Source organism: Phalacrocorax carbo, chromosome 5, assembly GCF_963921805.1.
Source record: "Phalacrocorax carbo chromosome 5, bPhaCar2.1, whole genome shotgun sequence".
NCBI classification, from domain to species: Eukaryota; Metazoa; Chordata; class Aves; order Suliformes; family Phalacrocoracidae; genus Phalacrocorax; species Phalacrocorax carbo.
The window spans coordinates 44,224,582-44,250,747 of NC_087517.1; the positions used below are offsets into that span (position 1 = coordinate 44,224,582).

At 40.4% G+C, this 26,166-nt stretch overlaps 1 protein-coding gene across 3 annotated transcripts in view; it reads right to left on the reverse strand.

The window, feature by feature from the left end:
- ADARB1 (adenosine deaminase RNA specific B1) overlaps positions 1-26,166 on the reverse strand; it is an 89,927-nt gene that overhangs the window by 37,082 nt on the left and 26,679 nt on the right. For all 3 annotated transcript variants that reach the window (XM_064452232.1, XM_064452233.1, XM_064452234.1), the window contains exons 3-4: positions 15,379-15,453; positions 7,842-8,773 (exon numbers count right to left, since the gene is read on the reverse strand). In XM_064452232.1, coding sequence (XP_064308302.1) covers positions 7,842-8,773; positions 15,379-15,406 — 960 coding nt within the window. In that variant the 5' untranslated portion in view covers positions 15,407-15,453. The remainder of the gene's footprint in view (positions 1-7,841; positions 8,774-15,378; positions 15,454-26,166) is intronic.

A 26,166-nucleotide genomic window follows, 5' to 3' on the forward strand; every position in this document is an offset into this window, starting at 1 on the left:
TTCTTAACAACGCTCATGAGAACCGACAGCATGGAAATAACACAGAGGAGCTCTCAATGTTAACTTCCTTCTGGAAAAGCTTTAGCAGCCAAAGAAGCAATAATTAAAGCTCATGTGTCATGATTTCAGAGCTCGACAGCTTTTTCCAGAATCTAACTGGAGACAGTGACCAGCAGTCAGTGGTGACTGAGGTCACATCTGCACCAAGCTTTGGTCAATGGTTTGCAATTGCACAACATGTAGAGTCAGAAGACTCTTGACATTGCAAATACAAATTTTCTCAATGCATTTGAATGGACTGCAGCTTAGAAACTTATCAACAGATGGAGAAATTTTTCAGGAACACAACTTTGCTCAGAGGCTATGAACATATCTGGTCAGGCACTGATTTTCAAACAAGGTCTTTCTGCTGCTGTACCCAAAACTGTGTTACAAACTGTGCTCTGACAGCATCGTGACCATGCTGCACAAAACCTGCATTTAATTTTGCTAGTACTTACTAATGGAGAAAACTGAACTTTAAGGTAAATGCACAAAAGAAACTGTCACAAAGGAGTGACAGTTTGATTATGTCCCTGGTTTTTGAAACAGAAAATTAATACATAAAAGGCTTGAATTATTAACCTCCCTGCAGCCACACAGGCAGATCACTGCAGGGACAAGAAACAGAGTCCCATTCCAGTCTTTTATCCATAGCTCCACTGCAGAATTACAGACACTGCTTCCCAGCTGCAAGTTTTATACTCTCATTTCTGTAATATATATATTTTTCTGCTCTACCTTACATCATGACATGCTGGACAGAAAAACACAGCTGGCAGCTCACAAGCTACCAGGCAACGTAAAATCATGCTAAATGACATTATGATGGAATATATAATGAAACAAACTTTTCCAAACAGGGATAAACCTGATCCACAGAGAGAATATATGCTTCAGACAGGCTCCAAACCCTGCCAGAAAGGCTTGCCATCCAGGTACTAAACAATATTGGTCACCCTTTCTCCAAAGAGAGACTGGTAACTGGAAGAGCCTTCTCCAGTGTTGAGCTACACAAAACCACAAAGTTGACATACCAGAAATGGTTATTCCAAAATGCCGAACCAAAACTGACCAGTTGCCAAGGGTGAACACTGGGGAACACTTCTTCCAGGATGACCAAACACAGGTAACTCACTACACAGATCCTCAACCTACCCAGCCAAACAGAGGCTGATCTACACAGGCATGCAATTGCCCATTCCGTGGGGGAACCAGGGCTAGCTTGAGGAGGTTCTCATCAAGAGGTGGGAACTGAAACTGCCAGGCATTTCTAGGAAGAAACCCATGGCCAAATTACCTGCCAATACTGCTGACAAAAAGGCTACTTGAACAGCCATTGGGTAGGACGCTTGCATACAGGGTGGACACAGTAGCTTTTTTCCAAAAAGATTATTTTTTCACATAATAAGCAAAGCAGAGGAAACTGCAGTGTTGGTATGCGAGTGAGAACACTGAGTCCCTCTGCAAAGATGTAAGCAGGCACAGAAGGATGGGATGTGGTTGCACCTCAAACAGCATGGAACTAAGCTGCTGACAAGGAAACCTAAAAACGCCTGAATGAACATGGAGCCAGACACTGGGGAGGGCTGATACGAAGGAGTAAGCAGAACTCAAGCGAAACAAAATGACCACTAGCGATGCAAACAATGCAGAGGGAACTGTAGGGGAGTGGGGTAGAAATCACTGTCAGAAAACAGGAAGACATATTAAAGACTTTTTTATTCTATTTGATACTCAAGTTGCATGACAACAGGTGGGTGGTGAGGAATAAACACTATTAAATGACTACAGATTTAGTTACTACAGTTTTGGTCTTTTATAAGAATACTCATCCAATAAATTAGAAGAATTTTCCTTTTCTCCCAGGTGGTCTATTACATTAACATAGTTAAGAGTCACTGAGAGCATGGAAGAGATGGGAATAAGGCAGGCTATGAACAGACCACTACAGCGCCAGGAACAAGACATACTAGCCTAAAATGGTGTCCTTGCTGTCCCCATCTCAAAACCAAGGACTTGAAGATGTCTCCACATCAGGCCCAGGCCACTGACCAGCCTGGGTTGGGATCTTTCACTTCTCATGCTGACTCCAATCCCTTTCATATAAATAAATATTAATTGGAACAGAAACTGAACTCGTATCTCACCTTCCCAGTGAGTGCCCTAACATCTGACACACAGTTTCTCTACCCCTGCTCCTGCATTATATCATTATTCAAAGTTGGGTAATTCAAAAAAAGGAAAGACCTAAAATAGCTGACAGTTTGCTCATTAAAGCATGTGAGCTCAAAGCTATTTTGGGTGCGTTGTTCCTTTCCCTGATGAAGTTACAATGAATCCACTTTTCTACACATACAGACTGATTTTGGTTAATATATATCTTGCAGCAATGTTGTAGTGGAACCTCCCTGACCATCCATGTTTTAAAATACTCTGAACCTGATGAAATTCAGGTCTGTCTGGATCTGAAGGAAGACCCTGGCAGGCCACAGAGACCACGCCAGATGAAGGCTGGTGAGCACCTGCGTGGTGGAACCAAAGGCAGCAGGAGCAGTGACACTGCATGGGCTGACAGCACCCAGCTCTCACTGGGGACCTGACCCAAGACCTCCCAAGATTTTGTGCTCTCCTCAGATCTCCAGAGATGCTTCTCACGCACAAATGTTCTCTCTCAGCTTTATTTCTTCTTACCTTCACAGCTTAGGGCTTATGTGAACTTTGACAAGCTGACGAGCAGTGGCAGTGCCCACAGCAGCTAAAATCAAGGTCCATTATCTCTCTTTTGACAGTGACCAGTACACACAGTTCAGAGAAGGTGCAAATATATCTACACTAATAAAACAGGGTAAATATTTTCTAGTGTTCCAAACTTTCCTTTATTTACTTAAAAGGAACTGCTACCTGGCAGTAAATTCTCTCCCTGCTTATGCAAATGTATCTTCTACATTCCTGCCAATTCGACAGCAATTATTCCAACATATTACTCATTAATTCCCATAAACACATTCACTATTATCTTTTTGCTAGGTTTGAATCTGTTACAATCTCATTCTACTGTATACACTAAACAAGGTATTCAATAAACTGCTTAGAGATCCTCAGTACCTCTGCAGAAGCAGCTTTCCCAGTTCTCTGATCATTTTCATAATTAATTTGTATTTCTTTCCTATATTTGAATACTACTTTTATAGTTTCCCCCTGCCTCAGGTTGAACCAGGATTAACACAGCACTTCAAGTAAAAGTAGCCATTGCAGCTCATGGGTCTCACTGCATTTCTCCTGCTTAATGTTTTGTTTCAATGTCTGTCCGCAGCAATATGCAGGATAAATTGAATTTGCAACACAATTAAGTGAATGATTAAGTGTTTCCTCTAGTGGATTTTTAGAAATTAATTTCATCTGCAGCTACACCACTTATTTGTCTAGCACAAGTTGCTTTCTCTCACAATAGTCCAGCTTTCACTAATCTAAATAACTATTTTTAAGCTTCAATATTTACAAGTCCAATTCTCTAATTTCCTCCTTTTTGCATGCTGACTAATCAGCTATCTTTTTAAGCAAACAGTTTGGGGAAATCTGGGAAATATCATTATAAAGTTTATATGGAGGTTTTCCTAACAGAGGCCACCCATGGCCTAAAGAAGATACCTCCACCAGCAGGTTCTTACCATGTGATGGAAACCATTTCCATCAGTAATGCTGGCAGCCTGGACCAGCAGACTTTACTGAAAGTCACCAAGTGCCCTAGGGCACACCAGGATGCATGCCGAACATTCAAAACAAACAAGGTGAGATTCTTCCTCCTGCAATATGTACTTAAACAGTGGAATTTATTGCTACAAGGTGCTGTGGAAACTAGAAGGTTACAGAAGTTCAAGAAAGGGTTGAAATTCATGAAGGAAACAATAATCCGTCAAGGACACTCAGCTGGAAAGACACCATTTCTAGCTGAGAAAATCCTTGAAACACAAAATGCTGAAGGTTAGAAGCACACATTGGGGAAGTACTGCTACAAATACGCCCTTTTCTCAGTTTCTTTCCAAAGCATTTGGTACTGGCCTGAGTACTGCTTTAGGGACAGCACCATCCCACCTTTGACCGAGGTGTGAGACCCCTCACAGCCTTCCTTGGGAAGCAGGGAGCATCTAAAGGGAAAAGAAAAAGAGAAAACTAGTGATCTCTGGGAGACTTCTCTCTGGGTGATAAAGAAATCAAAAATTAAGAAATAGGGAAGTCTAACAGAGCATCCACTGCTCCTGAGATGTCCAAGGATGTCCTCATCCCATTTCCTGAGATGTTCTTGTCCTGTCTCCCGAGATATCTAAGGAGCTGCTCAGCGGCAGGACTGACTCTGCAGGTGGAGACAGCCTCAGCCAGCACCAGCATCGCCTGCAAACCTCCCGCTTCCCAGTGCTGGGGCTGCTGGCATGGATGTGGCACTGGGGATGGGATGATGTGTGAGAAGGAGCTTTTGCTTGGCCTGGCATGGCTCTTCCTGTGGTCAAGTGCTCAAATATACTCCTTTCCCCAGAAATCAGATTTGGACTTTGCACTAACAGTTTTCAAAAACCTGGTCACATCGACTCCCATGCTTCATCTATAAACGAATGACACCTTTGTTTTCAGAAGTGATTTTAAAAGACTGTTCACATTTTGCTGTCTTCTCCAGTTCTCATCACCTACTAACTCTGCAGACCTATGACAAGCCATGCACTTAAACTTTTTAATGATATTAATCTATGTATGCTGAAACATGCAGTTTCCTTCCATGGAAAAGAATAAAATTTGAAGGAAAGACATTTTAGAGCCCTTGGTATGTCCTGTGGCTTATTGCAGAATACAGGTCACCCCCTTACATCAAGGGGTAGGAGGTAAAGTGATGATGGCTATCAATTTACAAAGGGTAGCTAACCATAAAAATATTTTGTTTTGGAGAGGCAAGTCCCTAAAATGCAAGATTGACAATCTCTTTTATTTTAACACACTCACTGCCAAGGTAATGTATGTGCGAGAGCTGAGTTTTTCAGCAGGGCATTTTCATCTGCTCTGAGGCACATATTGAGTGACTTACTGGCTTTAACTCACTTTCGCAGCAAATAAATTTTCCTCACCACAAGCAACATTGCTTTGTCCCTCACAAAAGGTCAAGCTGTAAGCAAGCAGATAAGCTTACTTTGCAGAGACTGGTGTTAAACCATGGGATCAGCAGCTCAATAACCCACTTTACAGATCATAAGATTATACCGATGCCCATTTTATAAGCTGATTTCTGATGTCAACTGCCATTCTGTACCATTTGATAGCTTGCATGTGTATTTCCACATTTAATTTCCCCCAGAGCACCTGCAGCTATCAGGTGGTGTTGGATCATGGATATGCATTTCAGCCAATACACACGACCACCTCCGGAGCAGGGATCAACTCTTCTCTCCTCTCAACTCTCTCCGCTCTCACTTTTACTCACGAGGCACCACAAATTAACACACCAGCTACAGACAGGTACAGGCAGTCAATTCCATCATCTTCATCAGCACAACCACACTGTACTATTATTTCCACTGAGCACTTGGTATTTGGACTTTTCCTGCCCTTGCATGTTTCTAGCTTCCTTTTTTTTTTCCAACCCAATCAGCATGTTATTTGGTCTATGCATTATAACAAATATTGTCCTCATTTACATTGTTCCTGTACTCTCCAATATTTGTCACTTCATCCGCTTTAGGATTATCACCAAATTTAGCAACTCTACACATCCTGAGTAAACATACTCTGTAAAAGTAAACAACTCAGTCAAAAAAAACCAAAAAGAAATACAGCAGGATCTGAAAATCACAATGCTTAAATGCCTTATTAATCATTAATAGATACCAGACTAAAATCACTAATATCTAATGACATAATAATATAATATATTCCAATAACTTGACAGCTAATTAAAAGCAGGGACTACAACACAGTGAAGCGCAGAAAGGCGTACGACATCCTGATCACAAGCTGATCAAAAACCTCTGAATAAATAACTGACTTTGAACTGGGTCTACACGAGACAGTACCAGCAACCTCCCCTTTCCCACCCAGTGTATTTGGCAGTACTCCTAAAGCCCACCAGGTTCTCCTCCACACTGGAGCAGCCTTTTTTGGTGCACACCTCTAAGACAGATGAAACACAAGCTATCCCTGGGGCATGCTTTGTTGTACACAATATGGGTATCAAGGTCAGCATAGGAACACTGGAAAAATCAAAAATACTGTTTGCATAGGTTGCTTTTTTGTTACTTAACACCATACCCCTAGGCTCGAATGCCCTGATCATCCAAAAAACTCTGGGCCAGCTATCTGGGACTCAGTCAAAACCTGACAAAGGCAAGGAGTTCAGAAAAACCCAGCACTGCCCAGAGGTCCATCAAAGTCCGTTAAGGAAAAGAGGCTGCGTAAGCTGTTATACGCTGGGCTGAGAAACAACTTTTACCCTCTTAAAATGACACTTCTTTCATATCTCACCTCATGCTCTTTCCCACTTCCCTATTCCAGTTCCAATTTTTACCAATTTAGTGATTCAAAAACTAATAACACAAATCACTGGCAGTGATTTTTTTTTTTCCTTGGGACAAATCTATTTTTAAAAGCACAGCAGAGAATGTAGTCTGAAATTACTGAATCTACTGAAGAAATCATAACTACCTGAAATAGCATGATCCTAGATTTGAAAATGAAGGAGACAATTAAAATAGTCGCATCACCTACTTAATCTCTTCAACCTCACATTATCAAATCAGACCAGTGTCTTACAATTTTAATGAAAGCTAAAACAACGTTTTTGAGACAGAAGAGGTCAAAGCCTTGAAATCCTCATAATAAACAGACAGAAAGTTGCAAAAAAGTCACAGGTAAGTATCTGAATTTAGACAGGCATATAATATAATTAAAAAGACGCAAGAGATGCAGTAGAAAGAGTGTAGTTGAACAATCATTACTGTAGCTTGACTGGGGAGAAACACAAGCAAGCAAATCAGGGAGAATGTTTCTTCGTTAAAAAAATAATTACTCCATTCTAGCTACTTTAAATCAAATAATTAATGAATTAGGGAAAGTATCAAACATACCAGACATAGACCAGAAATTTAAACTACTACTCATCCAGATTTACTTGCCTAAGGAACATACATATACTTATTAACTAATTTGATTAGAGCACACTCCTTAGATGACAGCTATTTAACCACGTCTTGGATACATGCACTGCAAATGTGTCATTTGTTTAGACCCTAGAGATCTGTAGCAACTGCATGAGCCTCATTTTATCTGTCTTTGGCTTCCATTATTCAGTTCTATTAATGCCAACAATTTCAGTTTGCAGAAGAGAACGATTTTCTTCTCTGCCTAAAACTTGTATCAAAAAATAATTTTATTTAAAGCAGGAATTCTGACTTGAACTGCATCTATGTCTTGCTGCCTACGACAAGCAAGACACGATTCAATCTTCACTCACAGCACAAACCATAATCCAAGATGGCACTGCACTGGGCTTGGCACTCTCTTAGATGACATGATCAAGGCTGAAAGCATCAGCAACAAAGCCTCCTCTCCATTCAACAGAACACAAAGAGTTCATGCAATTGTCAGAAGCCAGAAGTGGATAAACCACCCAATACGAATATACATATATATATATATGCACACACACATCTACAGAAGCAGAATAAACAGCAGAAATGCTGTTCACGCTGACTTAATATGCATGACTTGGCTACTCTTGGTCATTACCCAAAGACATCAACAAAACCCAAAGGGCTTCTCACCTGTGGCAAGTGTAACTGGAGCCCCTCGCTGGGAATGGGCTGTCGAGATGGGGTCTGGTCCAGCTGCATGTTAAACAAGGATGCCAGGGCCGACTGAGCTGCCCGAGCCTTTGCCAGCTTTTTATTCCTTCCCGAGCCTTCAAAAGTCTGACCGTCCACAGCCACAGCCATGACAAAGTTTTTGGCATGGCTCTCCCCGCTCTCTGAGAGAAACTCGTACTTCAGCCCCGGCCGCAGCTCGTTGAGGATCATGACAGGGTTCTTCCCGCTGGTGGAGGGGTAGGGGGATGGCACGGGGTGAGGCGACTGGGAAAGGCTGCTGGCTACAGCAGATGACGGCAAACCGTAGTCCCCGCTAGAGCTAAAGGACCCGTCCCCATTGGACCCTAGGTAAAAGGAAGCATCGGAAGGGACAGGCGTTTCGAACCCATTGAAAAGGGTGTCAGGGAAGTCCGCTTGGTCAGAGGTGAAGTCCGTGTTGACTGACAGAGTCCTCCCCATTGCCAGGTGGGCTTCTGAGGCATTTGGAAACTGGACGAAAGACCGCAGAGCCTTCTCAGCAGCATAAAGCTTGGCTTTCTTTTTCGTTGGGCCAGATCCCTCAAATACCTGCCCGTTTACTTCCACTGCCATCACAAACATGGGGGCATGCACCGGCCCTGTCTGGGAGAGGAGTTTGTACTGTAAACCAGGTTTAATCTCATTAAGTTGCATCAGGGCATTCTTTGGCAGAACAGGGCCAGGCGTTTTCTTCCTCTTCTTTGGGCGAAATTTGGAGTGGCCATTGTTGCCCTCCTCCAAAGGACGCTTTCTGCTGCTGCTGCCACCGCCGTTGGAGAGCTGCATTCCCTCCCCGGTGCCTTGCCCACCACCATCCTTGGGGGGAACGTTGTCCACGTTGCGGTTTTCTTTAACATCAGTGCTGCTCAAACCTGCGGTGCCCAGAAAGAGTAACTTACAATGCCTTCGTTGCAGGATCTTGTAAATGCAAAATTTATAGATTCCTTTATCTCTCTTTGTAACTGGTTAAGTGATGTGTGCTCACAAGTTAATGTTTTGCAATACAAAGATAATAATAATGCAATACAACCACTCGATAATTCAAGAAATAACACACTCAAGGATGATTTTCAAACTACGCATTTGATACAACCATATAGCAAAAAACACTGGTGGTTTTTTTTTCTCATTTAAATCATGCTGGAACAAAACTTTTACTCCTAAATTATGTTTGGCTTGAAAACGCTTTAAACCAGGAATGTAAGTTATAGTAGCATATGCCTATAAATCAAAGAACTACCATTAGTACAATAAAAATGCATGCTTAAGACCAGTATTAGGAGATGGATATTTATTTCTACTTTATTCTTATTTTAGTCATGTTACATTTTCTTTTCTCAGTTATTTTAGTTGCTCAAATTGCGAAATGACATAAATACAACCTGAGCCATGAAAAAATACGCAGCTCCTTGGTAGGCGCTGTGACTGAAGAGTATGTGAATGCTTTTGTTTCTCTTTAACTATTCCATATTCTCTGAATTAAATTCTTTTTTACGCCTTTCCTAGATGTTCATTTCATCTCACCTCAATTTGGCCAGGAACTACAGCTGCCTGCTGTGCCAGCATGACCAGAAGACTACTTTATATATTTCCACACAGCCTTCTATTAAGAAACCTTATATTTGTCATTTACTAGCTATTTCGTAATCCCTTGTAAAGTAAGAAAACTGCTGTCACAGAGTTACAAACCCAAAAATCTTGATAAAGATCCTCTCTTAAGACTATGCAGAATACAAGAAGTGTGACAAAAGCTGCACAATCACAATGATTATATTCTAATGGGGGGAGGGTATGCGTGCAGGAAGACATTGTAGTATTAATTTAATGATTTATTTTCTAAAGTAGAAAGTTGAGGTAATGACAGAGGTATATTTAAAGAATTATATTTGTTATAACTGCAAAGACCTCCTTTTTACCCTGATAAAGAAATTAAGGGAATTAATAAATTGTGCCTTATATTGGCATTTATGAATGAAAAAGCAAATATAGTAGGTCAAGTATTTCTAACTCTTCTGTTCCAAAACTTCAAAAGATCTATATTACATCTACACTGATACTAGGTGATAAATATTAATTGAAATGAGAGCAAACCAAGGTGGAAGCTCTCTTTCACAGTGACAAATTTCAGCCATGCTGTAAGTCTTCCCTAAGAATCCCCTACCATGCACACATCACTTCACCCAGGTTACAAAGCTGATGGAATGGTTACTAAATTTTCATTTATAACATCCTCCAGCAAAAGCTCGATAGGTTACTCCTTTCGGTGCTCAAAGAGAAAAAAAGAAGAAGAAAAAAGATCAAAAGGAAAAGCCAAAATAGGAACACATTTTGTTAAATCACAGTAGCACAACAAAGAATTGTACAGTACTGAATATTAAATTCCAGCCAATTAAATTCAGCCAAGAATGAAACACTACTCTGAAAAAATATATTCTGAAGCATTTCATTATGAAATTTAGCAGATTTCTAGCAAAGTATCTCTTGTTCAGCCACAAATTATATTGCCTGCAGAATGTGTGCTATAGGGCCACAAATGTTTATACACAGTGTTCATGCGTATATATTCTTTATATATATATATACACACACACAAAATCTAAGGACAATAGAGCGAATTCTGAAATCCTTCCTTACAGTAAGTTTCTTACCTGAAACTGTAATCTCCAAAAAATACATCTCATCTAGAACACCATTTCTGGAACATTGCTCTTACTAGCAGCACCAGGAATTTGCTATCAACCAATATGGCTTTTAGGCTAAACAGAAATTATTTAGTTAACACTAATCAATGGCCTCTGTTTTCATCTTTCTTTTTATATGAAGACTACCACCAGTGCTTGTGGAAACCTCAGAAGAAAAATATGAGGTGAGTAGACTCCAGCTGAATGAAAAAAAAACCACCCCCAAAAAAAAGAACTTTTGCATGTAAGTACAGCAGCTGGACGAACTTCTTAATCTACCTCATGACACAGGTAGGGGAAACAATGCCCTGACAGAAAGGGGGACTTGTAGGAAGCAGGAAAGAAACCTGCATGCTTACCTTGTCTCAATAAGAAAGAAGGGAAAAAAACTACTCCTTCCCTGACAGATACTAGGCTTGCTAGCTTTGCAGAACCTGCAAGGTGGAAGAAACTAGGAAAGAAAGCAAGCAGGGATCTAGCAGCCCATGTCAAATCCAGAGACCATGAAAGTAGGCAAGTTTCTACATTGTGGAGGCAATCCAAATCCAAGCCTTGCACGTGATGGAAAGGAAAAAACTTTCCATTTGAACCAGAAGGGCCCAGGTTTGTTTCTACCCACAGAGTCACTGGACTGCAAGAAAGAGCAACTGCCTCTCAGGCAAAGGGTGAACACGTGCTTTCGATCCTTTCCTTTAGCCTGTCCTGCCCAGCAGTGGTAAGGTCCTCTAGTTACCTTAGGGCTGGAGATGTGACAGACTAGTCAAAAAGTAAGATTAGCTATCATCACCTGTTAAAGTCAGAGAAGTCATCTCATTTAATCTTGTCCATATTCAGACATGGAGTAACTCCTCCAGCCCAGCTTCTCTCCACCGTTCAGAAATAGCTCTCTGTTTTCCAGGCATCTCACCTTGTTAGAGAAGTTAAGAATGGCCTACTAGCTCATCCTCAACTTTGCGCAGCTCCCTGCCTGCGACAAGGCCACCAGCAGACCCCAAGAGAGGGCATCAAACCAGAGCAAGGACACAGCAGCCCTTCCCCAGAGCAGCCTCTTAGCCTGCAGGGAGCCACAGCTCTGGGCTGTCCTAGAGAGTATGGCAGAGAACCACTGATGGGTTTTTCGCCCCCCAGAAATTTTTTTAATTGCTTTTAAAGGCCTCATAAATCCTTGGTATCCACAACATCCTGGGCAATGCATTTCACAGCTTCATTGCACATTGCATTAAAACATCTCCCATTGCTTGCTTTGAACCCCCATCTGCTAGTCTCGCTTAATGCATCTCTTAGTTTTTATTTGCCTTTTTTTTTTCTATTTGATGATTCTAATATTAAAGACACTGCTGCACATGATTTTACAGAGATCTCTAGTATTTCAACCTTGTCAACCCTCCTTTACACTGCAGGGCTGTAACAGTTGCCCCTTGTCCTGAGGTGGTCATCCTCTTCTCAGAGCAACTCCTTATATCCCTTGCATGCTTGCTGACACAGGAGCAGACCCACTGCTGGATGCACTGCCTATTTGCTTTTCTCGCTCTATTCTGCAGTCTTTTTCATTCTGGTAATATGCTGTTCTAGATACCATAAGACTTCGGGGAGTCTCTCACTCATTCCAAAGTAAATGATAGGGGACATCTTCACCCCCTGAAAGCTCTGTCTGGTTCAGGATCCCATCATAGCTCAAACTGGGAGCATCAGTACTCAAAAGGAGCAAAATACTGTTGCTCTAAAGCAAAGGCCATGGCAGACATGGACCACCACTCCATGCATGTTCTAAAAACCAGAAAAATCAAGAGGTTTAAAAACAGCCTAATCCTAGATTTCAAATATACTTTCAAATCTATACGCTTTCCAGTCTTTAAATAAGTTTTCGAGGAATTAATGCTTTAGAGAGCCCTTTGAGGTCCATCACGGTTACTGTGTATTCAACACTTTACAGTACCATTAATACAAACACTTTATAGTGGGATCCTGTTTTCTTAAACATTAATACTACCCATGATTTAAGAATAAGACATTTTTCATAAGACTAGCTTATTTTCTAGTCACTAAAAATAGTTGGCAGCTTTGACTAGAGATTTGACTGACGTCTGTGGAAGCTGCATGATAAAAATCATAGCTGACAGTATCACATGCCAACTACTTCAGTGGAAGAAAAGTCCTGCCCCTGAAATCTTGTTTGAGAAACTTCCATTACCTGCTTTCTGAGACACAACACTCTCCCTGCTCTGCCTGATCTGGAGCACACTTAATTAAATTTAGATGACTCTTAACTGAACCAAAAGATGTTTCTAGCTACCCCTTATACTGCTGCTCATTTACTGGACTGACGAAATTCTAAATAAGTCACTTTTTCAGAAAAAACATGTGATCTCTTCTGAGCATCTCTGTAGAAAAAGGGTGAAAATTATCAAAGAGAAAGGTCAGAACACCCACATGCTGATGTCCCAAGTGTTCTGCAAAATGCCCCACTTCTTCCTTGTCTGTAAGGTAATCAGTAAGGAGAGGCAACAGGATGAATTTACACCTAGCAAATTATTTATTTCTATTGTACTGATGCTTCTTCAGGGTCTCTGGTTTGATGATAAAATACTATGCATATGGGCTTCTGGCACAAATTCCTGGGGGGTTCAGTGCTGCAGACATACCCTCCATGCAAAGCAACAGAAAACCAAATGAAAGCATTTAAAAAACAACAAAAAAAAACCCCAAACAAATCTTTCCCCAAATCTCTTGTAACATCTCCTCTATGTCCAACAGATAAAGGAGGAAGACCTTAAAACCTGAAGTCTGAAACGCTGTATTTTGTCAGGGATATTAATGTAACTTCATCAACCACCTTACATTTCAGCTGAACCAATACAATTTTAATTCCAGTTTCTGCCGAGCAATTCTAGTTATACAACTGCAAGCTACAAATATTGCATATGCCCACCTTCCTGTCTTGCAAGTTAATTCCCCAAAAAGGAGTATATAAAATAATGAAAAATTTAATAGGCAACTTCAGATATCACACTTCACAATCTTAAGAGATATAAAAATACAGAAAGCTAAAAAATTTAAAAACAAAAAGCTTTCCATGAGTCAAGGTGAAGAACTTACGAATTTGAACTTTGATTTCTCCCCCTCAGATCTGCTGATTTAACATTTCAAATTCATGATGTTTGCATGGGCATAGAGATGCAGGAAGGTCTTCTTGCATCTTCTATTAACTGAGCTTATCCAAGTAGACATAGTTATCTGTAGCTTCCTTTCAAAAACATGGTACAGACATCTCAAAACATACTTCTGTGAGACAACTGCAGTTATACAAATGCATGCCCAAACCTACAACTCCTCCATGGAGCCAATCTCCTGACAAGACAGAAAGTTCAGTGAATGGTTTCCCATATTGATGCATTAACACACACACACAAAAAAAACCCCAAAACCCAGATGCAGACAAAACTTGAGGATTTTGCTGAAGGACACTTACAGAACACTCCTGTAAAGAGACAATATTTTCTTCAGCTCAGGAAGGCACCTTTTATTCATGCTCAGATATACTCCTTATTATGATAAGGGGATGTTTTATCCAAAAAGTTACTTTACATGAATTATCCAATTACAATTCTTACTTTTTTTAAGTCCTCCATAGGGAGACCACTTTTAGAAATAGCTAAAGCATCCATCTGAAGTAATTTCTTTTATACCAAGGAAAAGAAAGCATTAGCAAGCATATTCCAGTTGAGTTCACTGTTTCAGTCAAAGATAAAAGATGCATTCTAGTCCAGATAATATTTTTAGGGGTTGGGGGCGGGGAGGGGTGTATGGGTTTTTTTGTTTGGGTTGTGGTTTTTTTGTTTTATTGTTTTGGGTTTTTTTGGTTTGGTTTTTGTTTTTTCGTTTAACATGATGATCCAACTTCTTTATCTCCCGATAAAAATATTCTGTAACTCCTTTAGACTGAACTACAACTCTTCTGCTCCAAACCCTCCGACACTGCTGAGCTTTGTCAGCTTTACCAGAGATGCACCATCTAGCCATTGTCACTTAGGGGAAAAATAAGCATATTTGTTATATCATATACAATTACTTACAGTCAGACACAGCAGCAATAGAACATTCCTCTCATTCACAAAAAAGGATAGTTGAAAGGTCAACAGCAGCAAAAATATTTTTATAATGGTTTAATGACAGCACTTTTCTTCACAGGTTATCAGATCTTAATTATACAACAGAGTTAGCAACCATGCAGCCCTTTGTATCAAGATGATTACTATATTTGACTTTTTTTGAGTTTAAATGCACTTTAATTCAGTAGCTCAGGGTTGGAACAACAGCATAATGACAATATTCAGTCATGCAAGACCTGCAGGGAGCTCTTCTAGCTCCTCCTTTTGCTTTCCCTTCCTCCATTTCTGTTTTCCCTCACTTATTTTATATGCTTCAAGTCCATCTCCTTTGTCTCACCCCTCCCTTCTGACTGGTCCCTAACCCTCAGCATCAGCAGTACCGGTATTCTCCCTCTCTTCTTCACTGCTGGTTCAAAACAGGAAAATATTTAATTTGATTAGTCAGTTGTTGGAAAAAAAAAATATTAGACACAAGGTATAACTAGAGTAGCATATAACCATGTGTACTTAAAACACTTTTAATGCAAAAGTTTGATGCACTCTTCTATACTGTATTTTAAAACATGTAAAGAAATAATTTTAATTTGTGCTTCTGAAGTTTCTAAGTTTCTTTGCAGTCATCCCTGTGCTCGTGAGAAAAAGTCACCTTCAGAAACTATTATTACTGTGTAAATAAGCGTTTCTTACTCATGTTTTCTTCATCATCTACATCCATTGTGAAATATTTTTGCTGGTTTCTTGGCTGGCGGAGACTGCTTCTGTCTGGAAAACAGAGAGTGGGATATTTAAGCTTTAAGGTACCTGCATACAAAGTAAAGCATTAAATCTCCTTTAAATGCAGCAGCCTGGGCACTTTGGCTTTGCTTTGGGCCATCCATGGGTTTTGTTCAATCTTCACATAGTATTTCCCCAGAATACCTATTTCTGTAGCTGACATACACCCTGCGGAACTGCAAAATTCAACAAGGCTTGCAAGAATTTGGGGGTTTGTATGACGAGCTACAATATTTTTTATCTGAAAGAGTACGTAAACTACTTTATGTCACTACAATTTTTTTTAACTCCAAAATAACATCAAAACCACTCTGCAGGTTACTACACAGACAATTCAAGCAGTCAGAATGTTGAAGATGCAGTGTTTTTACTCAGCACCAAACTGATGAATGTCTGGGTTGGTAAAATCCTGACCCAAGATCCCTCCTAAAACTGAGATGAACATCACCAACCAGAAGATGAAGCCCCATATCAGGCAAAGGACAGAGTAGGCAATGTAACCCCCTCTCCTGGATGTGGATTTTCTTATTAACTGAAATGTTCAGATGGTATTACATATAGGTTATCTGGCTGTGGCAAAATAGATTTTATTAACCACACGGACTTTTGTTTCAAGAGAGATTTACCTAAAGGTGATTACAAGCATCTGACATGCGAAATATGTAATCTACCTAGCAGTTGGTTTGAAAGAAGGCACCACTTTTATCCAAATCAAAAGCACTAACTTAAGGGTGATGGGTTTGTAGTTTTGTTTAGTTTTGTTTTTTTCATTATCCCAGTTTGGAGCAATTACCTAGAAACCAACAGATATTATGAACTGGATTAGGAAGAACCAATCTCATACTGTCACGAGTGTTCCAACAAGAAGGACTGAACCCCAAAACCACGCAGGGACTTACACATTTAACTAAAGATCCGTTATTACAGTGAGGAAAAAGTAGTGGAGCATTAATGGGCTCTGCATTCTTACAGTGGAGTGGATCAAACCATGGGAATTTGTCTTGTACTTGTCAATCTGTTGTGCATCTGCCTCTCAGCTTTCCTGAAGAAAGTGCAATTCTTAGTTGTTAATGCTACATACTGCATTGCAATTTTTTTAATATAATGCATTCATTTTCTGCTGATTCTTTACCACAATTAAATGTTTGTAAAGTACCCAAAGAGAGTAAAGCCCAGTACTAGTGCAAAATCATTCTGTGATAATTTAGTCTTGTGTAACATTTGTAAACTTTGATTCCTTTTGCTGACAATCAGATTAAATTAAGATTGAAGTCTTAACTTTTAAGTGCGTCTTTTACCCTACTCCAAAACTATGAGTAGTCCACAGAAATCACAGGGCAAAATGTCAACCTTCTTTAATTATTTTCAATAATTCAACAGTTATCCCCCAGCAGAGTTTCAGTATTTTACTTAGATGACTTTTACCATAGACATTATCAATTCTAATTACCCGTGGACATTTTACTTACGCTGTACATATCTTAGAAGTTAACAACTGCATGGATACTTTTGGATAAGTGTTCAGGATACTGAGGACTTGGCAGAACAAGCAATACCCAATTCAGCCCAAGGCTGTGGTCACATATGCCAGATCAGATGAGGGAACTGATTCTCACCACCAGTACGTCCCTGCTGGTACCAGCAAAAATACCTGGGTGCTGTGGCTAGGAAGAAGAGAGGCATGGTGATGTCTTAAGAGGATACTGCCAGGAACGGTAATGCCTTGTGAAATCAAGGGCTGAGGCTGCAGCTGGATGGACGGGGAGAACAGAGTGGGAAGCAGAGGTTGTTTGTGCCTTTAAAAGCTTGGCAACACTGGAAGGTAGGTGGCATAAAAGATGATGCTTGGTTTCACACTGCTGTATGGGCTTGCACAATTTACAGGACTAACGTATTTGCTCTATTATACTAAGTTTTGCCCTTCCCTCAGTGAGGGCACATCTCTGTCTCTCATACAGCTGCCAACGTCAGATATTGAGGAACTTCAATGCTCTGAGACTTCTTTAAGCGTCAGCACTGACAGAAATCAGACAACAGAGTCAAAAGTTATCAAGAAGAGGAACTATATAAACCAACATGGCCACCTGATAAGGTTGACACAATAAAATCACTCATTTTAATGTAGCCAAATGCCTGCTCCATAACAATGAATTTGTTCCATCTCTCTTCCCACCTCTTGTGGGAAAATCTAGCTTTAATTCCACTCTATATTAAAACTGCTTTAGCTAGTAAACGAAAGGCAGAACTCTGTACTGATGATGTTCTTAATGCACAGTTTGCACACTATAGTAATCCCAGTGCATAATATGTATTTACCAAGTTTTGCAAAAAGAAACTAGCCATTCCACCCCTATTTATTATTTTAGTAGACACTTCATGCAAAGCATGCAAAAGCATGGTGCAAATCCAGAGTCCAGGTCTAAACACCAAATAAAATGAACTGCATTGTTCCGTTTTGCTCTTTTTAAAGTCAGTTTGGTTTTATCTTCGCTAGCATAAGAAGGAAAAGAAAATCTCACAAAAACTTCCATCCAAGAATGAAAGATAATGCGTAGGGATACAGAAACAAATGCTGCTAATTGCTTGACTGTAGTATAACCCACAGGGATGATGCACGTGCAGTCCTCCTCCAGCACTGCAGCCACAGAAGCAGCGCTAATCACCCCTGTAGTCCAAACAGCTGGCTGAACCATTGATCAACACACTCAAACTTCACCACTGATCTGCCAGATGATGACTTCAGGACAGAATAACTGCACGACTTACCCAGTGAAACTGTCACTCCAAAAACATGATTCTGTGATACAGGTTTTTGTAAAACTGCAACCACTTGCACATACTTGATTAAAATGTAAACGTTAAATGTGTATATCAGAAACATCAAGAAACTTGTAGTCCAAAAATAAATATCAGATAGTGAGAAATGAAGAATGATGTTAAAATATACACATAGATGTGTAAGTTTGCAACTTTAACATCCCTGCTAAATATTGTTATTCAGTAATTTAAAACAATGAAATCTGTTTATCTTCAACTAAACAAATCCTCAGGATACTATTATTAGCAATCTTCATAGCTTATTTTTCACAGCAGGAGCTAAACAGCCCTTACTGAAAATGAAGACTGCCTTTAGCAATCATTACACTAAACAATGCTATGTCTCTAATAGTAGAATGCTATGTCACCATTTCACATGCTGTTTCACAAAGCCCACATGCCTGCAGATATTCTGAATTTCCTACCACCACCACAAAACGTTTATGATCATCCCTGTTTGTGACCTGAACAAGTGTCTTTGCTCAGGCAAGATGATTCCTTTTCACTCCCCAGCCCTGTCTGGAAAAGACACCAATTTAAGTAACTAAGAGGATTCTGCACAAACAGGGAGGAAAGGCAGTGACAAAAGATGCAAAACCATACTTCTGAGCCCAACAAAGGTGCTCAGATGCCCCACTAGCCAGACAGCATAAACTCAAGCAGATCTTAAAAATATGACACGCTAATTTTGTCACCAGCAATGCAGAATTTCAAGGGGCACAGAGCTAAAATACTTGACCCACACATACTGTGTCTCCCGGGAATCCCAGGAGCATCTAAAACAAATCACGGAATTTCCACAATTTTTTTTTAAAATCCAAACACTATGTACAAAATGACTATGTAAACTCCATCTTACATGCACCAAAGCTTTAGGCAAACTCTGTTTTTCAGAGCAGCAATCCTTCTTCCATGTCCCTGTCATCATTCACCTTGTGTACTACAACCTCCCCTCTGGTCTGTAACAAATCCTGTTTTCCAGGTAACATGCGCATATGCAAAGAGCTTCTTAGACCAGCCTGGTCTCTACCAGCCTGGGTACATGTACACATACTCATCCTCTATGCAGCAGGTTACCCTCCTTCCTCCATCCCTATCGCTTCGCAGAAAACTTGTGCAGTACTTCACACTCAGCCCAGCCCAGCTCCATCACCACTCCCATATGGCTGGGAGGCCAATTTGAACTTCATGCCACAAAGACATCAGCCACAACTGTCCCACCAGGCTTTTGTGTGAGCAATATCACACCAGGAATGAGCTCCCTGTAAGTACCCAGAAAGCTGTAATATTATCCTCTCAAATCGTACCCCAAAGCTCTCTCCTGCTGCAATGCCCAATGGTCCTAGAAACTGCTACCCACAGCAGGGCTGTGAGCCCACATCACATTGCTGACCTTGCAAACACCTTTTAACATACCATTTATGCTTCCTGCCATGCCACTAAAACTGATAGGCTTCACCCCCTAAGATGCTCATGCTTCATTTGACACAGTACGAGACAGCTCCAACCCCAATGCCCATCCCTTTAGCATCAGAGGACCACTGACATACTGCAGGCTGGCTATTCCTCTTCTGAGCCAAAATACTCACGATGACCTGAGGGGAGTGAAGAGCTTCCCATCATGTTTTATCCCAGATGCAGGCTACAGCAGCCACAGTCTTGGCTACTTTACTTCAGTCCCTGTCTCACGACAGCATCTGTCCCAGTGCAATAATGGGGGAACAAAGAAACCAGTAACTAAAGTTCCCGTAAACAGGCGTGTTTTACTAAGCAGAGTAAAACAAACAAGTCGCCTCAATCACTCTTCATTTACATACCGTTTAGGAGCCAGAAAAGCCTTTCAAACATACAAGTGGGAGTTGATCAGAGTTCTCTTCCTGACTTCAACACCTTCTGGATTTCATCCATACACCAAAACACACCCCACTGTGCTGAACGGGGCAGCAGAGCCACCTCTATTGCTTAGTACCAAAAGAATTACAAGCCTTTTCACTGCAGGTGATTGTGTTGCTATGCTAGTGTGTTATGCTGAGCAAGAAATTGCAAATGCATGTATTATTTAACTTTGGCAAGTGCATGTTTTATCGGCTTTCTCACAGTACCACCTGTCTCTAGACCCACTGTCACTGGGGACTGGAACAGCGATGCTTGCATCGATGCCAAGTACACAAGTGCCAGCAATAACCAACGAACAACAGAAATATTTATTGAGGAAGAAGGGATGAGTGAGAGAACTGGGAAGAGAAAACAGTTACTTTCCAGAGAAAGCCAAAAGAATTGCCCACAGCTGGGAAAAAACTACTATCATGTAGGATGTGCATGCCCGACAGCACAGCGGGAGGAAAGGACAGGACACCAGGTGCCTTACTTTGCTTTTTGCTGGAGTCCTGCACAAAGGAAGAGCCAGAGACACCAAGCTGCTGAGATTTCCCCAGTCGCAGCTGGGAATCAACAGACTTTGGAAAGAAGACACCACTTCAGAAAAATCTGAGCCATGCTCATGTTCAGAGTAGACACTAGGACCACACATTCGAGAGGACCTCTGCCATCAGCCAGGCTCCCTGCAATGCAACAGCTCAAGGCAGGCTACCATCAGGTGAGCAAGACCACGCCCCTGTCTGATCCAGGTCCTCATAAGACATGGAAATGCCTGGCTCATTAGTTTTTAACAACAAAGCGCACCATGCTTCCTCTGTGGCAGCACCAGCTTGGGCATTCCTCTCACACCTGGTCACTGTCCTTACTAAAGCAGATGGCCAGAGAGAGGGGAGAGGATCTCACAAATCACGTAAGCCTTTCTGCCTTAAAGAGATTAGAAATTCAAGCAGAACTTTTGCTGAACAGGCTACTTCTATTTTTTCTATAAAAGCTGCTTAAATTTGCTTTCCTATTACCTTAGAGAAAGCCTGATTCCAATCCTAATTAACTCTGTACTATCAATGAGGCTATAACTTTTAGCATACTAATATTACCATCAACCCAATTATTTATTATGTATATTATGGACAGTAGTATGCAGTTATTTATAGCAGTTAAGAGGAAACATTTCTCTACAGCAACACAAGCAGTGACCCTCATTCTGTATAGATACACAGATCATATACTACAGCCAACATCTATTCAAAATCCAGCTGTATTGAAAAAGTATAAAAATGGTGTCTACAAGAGGTGAATTTTTTTTTGTGGGCTACAAAAATAACGTTTATGCATTATCATGAAAGCACCAGTATTTTACTTCATCGTGATGACACATATTTCATGACAACCAAGCATGGACCAACGAGGCATTTCGGAATCAGAATCAAACTCCAACACCTCCATTGTGTTACCAGCCTGTTTTACATCATGCTGAATTTGGGAAAGGGATGCTCGCTTGTTTTCAGACTACCCCTGCCAGTGCTTGTACATTATACGTGTGTACAGGGTACATCATGTAAACTATATGTACTTCCTAACCACATTTGGGGTTTTAAAACATAAAACTGAAGCAAGCGTGAAGACTTAATACACCTTCCTTTGAACTGATTAGCAAAGACAACAAAAACAAAGTGATAAATAATATTTTTTAAACTAATGAAACCAGAGCATATTTATTGTTTGAAAAGCAAGCATTTCAAATATGTTTGAAAAAAGGTAAGATGCTTCTAAAAGTACTGTGTTGCAAAAGGTGTTGTTTTCCATGCGTGAGTACCAGTTCAGAATAAGTTTTCCTTTAAAATAGTTAATTATTAGAGAAAGGACCTGGAAGATTGTTGAAAAAATAATCTTCCTTTTGAGTAAAGATTCTTTCCAGAATTATTTGTTTCAGTGTGTATGAAACAGTAAAATAAAATACTCCCAAGACAACAAAACGCTTTAAAGGCTTTAGGCAGTTGAGGTATTCCTAAAGACCACAGGTAGCTTCACTTCAATTTTAAAAAGTCCGCACTTCCACCACATAACTGAATAAAGATTGAAAGAAGAAGGTGGGTGGGAAACTCTTATCTGTGACCAGAGTTAAGTACAATTATCACTGTGCCAGGCCAGCAAGGTTTTCGTAGAGTGAGAGCTGATGCAAGTTTCAGGTCAAGGCCAAATTAGAAGAAAAATAGGAAGAAATTACCTCTCCTTTTCATTTATCACCCTCTAAAGCGTGATGCCCAGCGGTGTTCATCCCTCACAGACCACAGAGTGTCACCACTGTCCTAACAAACAGTTTTCGAAACTCACATTTGCTGCTGCCCAAACTCAGAGGGTAGGAAAACAAGCCAAGTCTGCAGCACAGGCTGGGCAGCAGGCACAGCAGCTGCTTTGGTCTGTGCTGTTACCCAGAAGCTTCTTAAAGCTTAAGTGTTTATTAATACTTGGCTGTTGACTGAACACAAGTCTTAGTGCTTTGCTAGGTAGGCTCAGACCTGGCTTAATTTTTCCATTAGTTTTAGCCTTGGTGACAAAACCAACAAATCACCGATGTTCTTACTGAAGCACTAGAGCTGCTAAGGAAATATTTCTCTATAGTGCCACATTCGCAGTACATAGCATCAGCGTAACTCCAGTGTAACAAGAGGAAATTATTTCACTGTAATCAACAGGACTTGTAAATAATTGCCACCTTATTTAGCACATCAAACTGACTCCAGTTGCTCCTGCAGCACCACAGCTTGCTCAAGGACAAGAGACTTGGACAATTCATGTTTGAATTACTACAGAGGTGATCAGCAAGCTACCTGAGTGGAGCCAGAAGTGAGATACACTGTACAGCTGCCTCTCGCTGCAGTATCAGGGATAAACAATCCTGAGGAGCTGGGTTATTGGTCGAGGCTCAGCACCACATCCCCAGAGCTGAACATCCTGCTCCTCCAGCTTGAAGTAGAGGAAAAGCAAGCTCCTGTCTGCTGAAAGCATAGGTAAACAGGAACTCCAGTTGCATAAATATTTGTATAAATTAATGCAGACTGTTGGTGGCATTACTGAAGTTTATAAGAAACAGAATTTACACAGATTGATTTATTTTTTTTAAATTAAATAAGTGTGCTAAACAGATTTTGGAAGCATCCAGTAAGATGAACAGTCAGGAAAGACAGCTGACAGAGGACCTGTAAGGCACATAAGAGATGTGATGCTAGACTAATAAATAATGCAGCTGAATAACACAAAGCTGTCTGTCCACATTTTTTAATGAAGGGTTTGCATCCTTTTAAGGTTTAGCCATATGTGTTTAAGAGTTAGGCTAACTATATTCTTGGTGTGTAATGACCACATTTTTTCCCAATCCTTGCCTTATGAAAAAAAATACACCTGAGAAAAATGAGCAGTGCTCAGCACCTCCCTCTAGCACCCACGACTGCAACAGCACATTACTCCTGTGTTGCTCTCCTCACTGACCTGCTCTTTTGCCAAAGTCACCTAGCACAGACCCCAGACTAGTAAGCTTGGCTGAATTGGTTGACTGCCTACCAAGCTTGCGTCTCCACCCCATACTTTCCCATGCTTTGGTTCCCTAGACGTCACGCTGCAGGCACTGAAACTCGCCTGTATGGAGCAGGAAGGGTTCAGGAGAGTGTATCAGCTTGGATTGTGCCACCTACATGATCCCATCTCGTAGTTTCAACTCAACAACGCACATTTGTGCTGCGTACAAAGCCGTGCGTACACCACCTTCCCAAGCAGGGAAGGGATGAAAAAAGAACTACTAACATATATATAATATTTCACTACATTAACAGATAGAGATTCTTGGTTCAAGGAATAAAGTACATCTGAAGTCTCTTTTATAGCACCATGGGTGGGAAGCTATTCTGGGAAGCTGTGTATTTTTCATTATGGCTCCCCTATCCCAGGCACATCACTGTAACAAGGAGCCTGCATTTTTTAAGAAGTAACACATTGCTGATTTCCATTACAACTAGCTTCTAACAACCGCCCTCTTGAAGTCAAAAATACTTTGAAGATAATGAAGTAGATGTAATTATTAATGAAGACCAAATAACATCTACTTTTCCTAGCAAGTAATATTCCAACAGTACGTATAACATGTAGGAGACAGTACTTAGCAGGGGGGCAGAGAATGAACTTCTCAGCACTTTTTGTACACATATTAATTAGGAGACTAATATTCCAAATTTGCTCTGACTGTAGTCCATGGATTCTTTTTTTATTTTTCACCTGGCTTCCAGAGGTACAGGAGAACGTAATTTAAAAAAAATCATTTAAAAGCCCATCCACATAAACAGGGCCCACATATGCTTTCAGAAACGGGAGTAAATTTTTTCAGAAAAAGGACTCAGAACCCAGGCTGCCCAATACAGAAAAGAACTTCCTCTCCTGCCAAGGCATGCTTGATTACTTCTGAAACAATTAGTAATTCAGTTATCATTTCGCTATGAAGAAGGAACAGCCTTTTTGATTTCTTTGACTTCCAAACTTTTATTCGAGTGGCTTTCATAATGCAGCAAAACTGCAATAATAAACTCATTCACTGCCTGTAAATAATCCATTTAGCAACAGACATCCAGAAATCTCTCAGGTCCTACAGGTGCAAAGTCTCCGCACTGCTTCAGCATCGAGGTTTGGTAACTGCCAGTGGCATCTGAGCAAGGACAGCTTCCAGGAGGACTCCACTGAAGCCATGCATTTGCCTCGGACAGCAGGCATCAGCAAACTCTCACACTTAATTCCTAAAAACCTGCTCTGGGGTAAGTGATACAACTAGAGTAAGGCTCTGAGAGCGCTGGAAAAACTTTACTTTTGGGGAAAAAAACAGAATAAAGGAAAAAGCTTAATTGTCGCTCAGAGATTTAAAGAGCTTTCAAAAACAAAAAGAATAAGTTACATAAATAATAGTTAACTTATTTGGGTCAGTGCATATACAGCATTTTGTATGAGGAATAGGACTGTAGAGAAAGCCAGCTTCTTGGCTGCATGAACTGTTTTCTCTCAGGTATACTGCTAAAATAAATTCAGGTTTCAACTGTACTATGCTGGTGTAGTAGAGGGGATTTTTGCTTTTAACATGGAGATACAAACCAAAATCCAGCTGTTAGCTAAAGATACTCAAAGCCAAGTAATTCTGCATAGCAGCACACCCTGCAATATTTAGACCACAGCAGTACTACAAAAAGCTTTCCCTTTCTAAATGCATTACATGCCAGCCACGTCAAACAGCACAAAACCATCTAAATGTATTCTAAATGGAATAATGAAGTACAGTATATTTACACTTCTCTCTCCTGTCTCTGAAATCTCTATTTCCCATAGATTCTTCCTATCTTTGGAAATAACACCAGAAGTACTCCAAAATGTACTAGCCAACACAATACTATTTGCTTTTATTTCCCCAAGAGACAACTTGAAAGATTAACTAAATGTTGGCTATAGCAAGTACATAAGACATGAGTAAAAAGAGAGATATAACTTGCATTTCTTTTGTTTGAATATTCTGTGTATTCACTATGCAAAAAAAAAGAGTTGTGAAGGACTCTTAACCACTACCTTGGTTTATCCTCATCATTGAGGAAAAACTAGATATCCCTTGTATGGAAATTTTAGTGGCTACCCCATGTTTTACGTTAAGAGAGAATGTCATATATACAAAAAACCATAACCTGCAGAGGAAACAAAACTATTATTAGAAGGAAGTAGAAGTCAGAAAGCTACAGCTTTAGAGAAGTTTCTTATTTGTCAAAATGTACTCTCCTTCCAAACTTCGAAAGCTAAGTGCAATAAAATGCTGAGAATTGTTGAAGGATTCTGTCCAAAATGTTCTTTTTACTCTATAAATCCAAATAGAACACAGGGAAGTCGCACTTAGCAATGAAGGTTCAAACCTCACCTGAAAACTTGTACTTTTATGACACACACACAGCACTTTGTTTTGACTGTACAGCAATTAAAACACTACCTTTC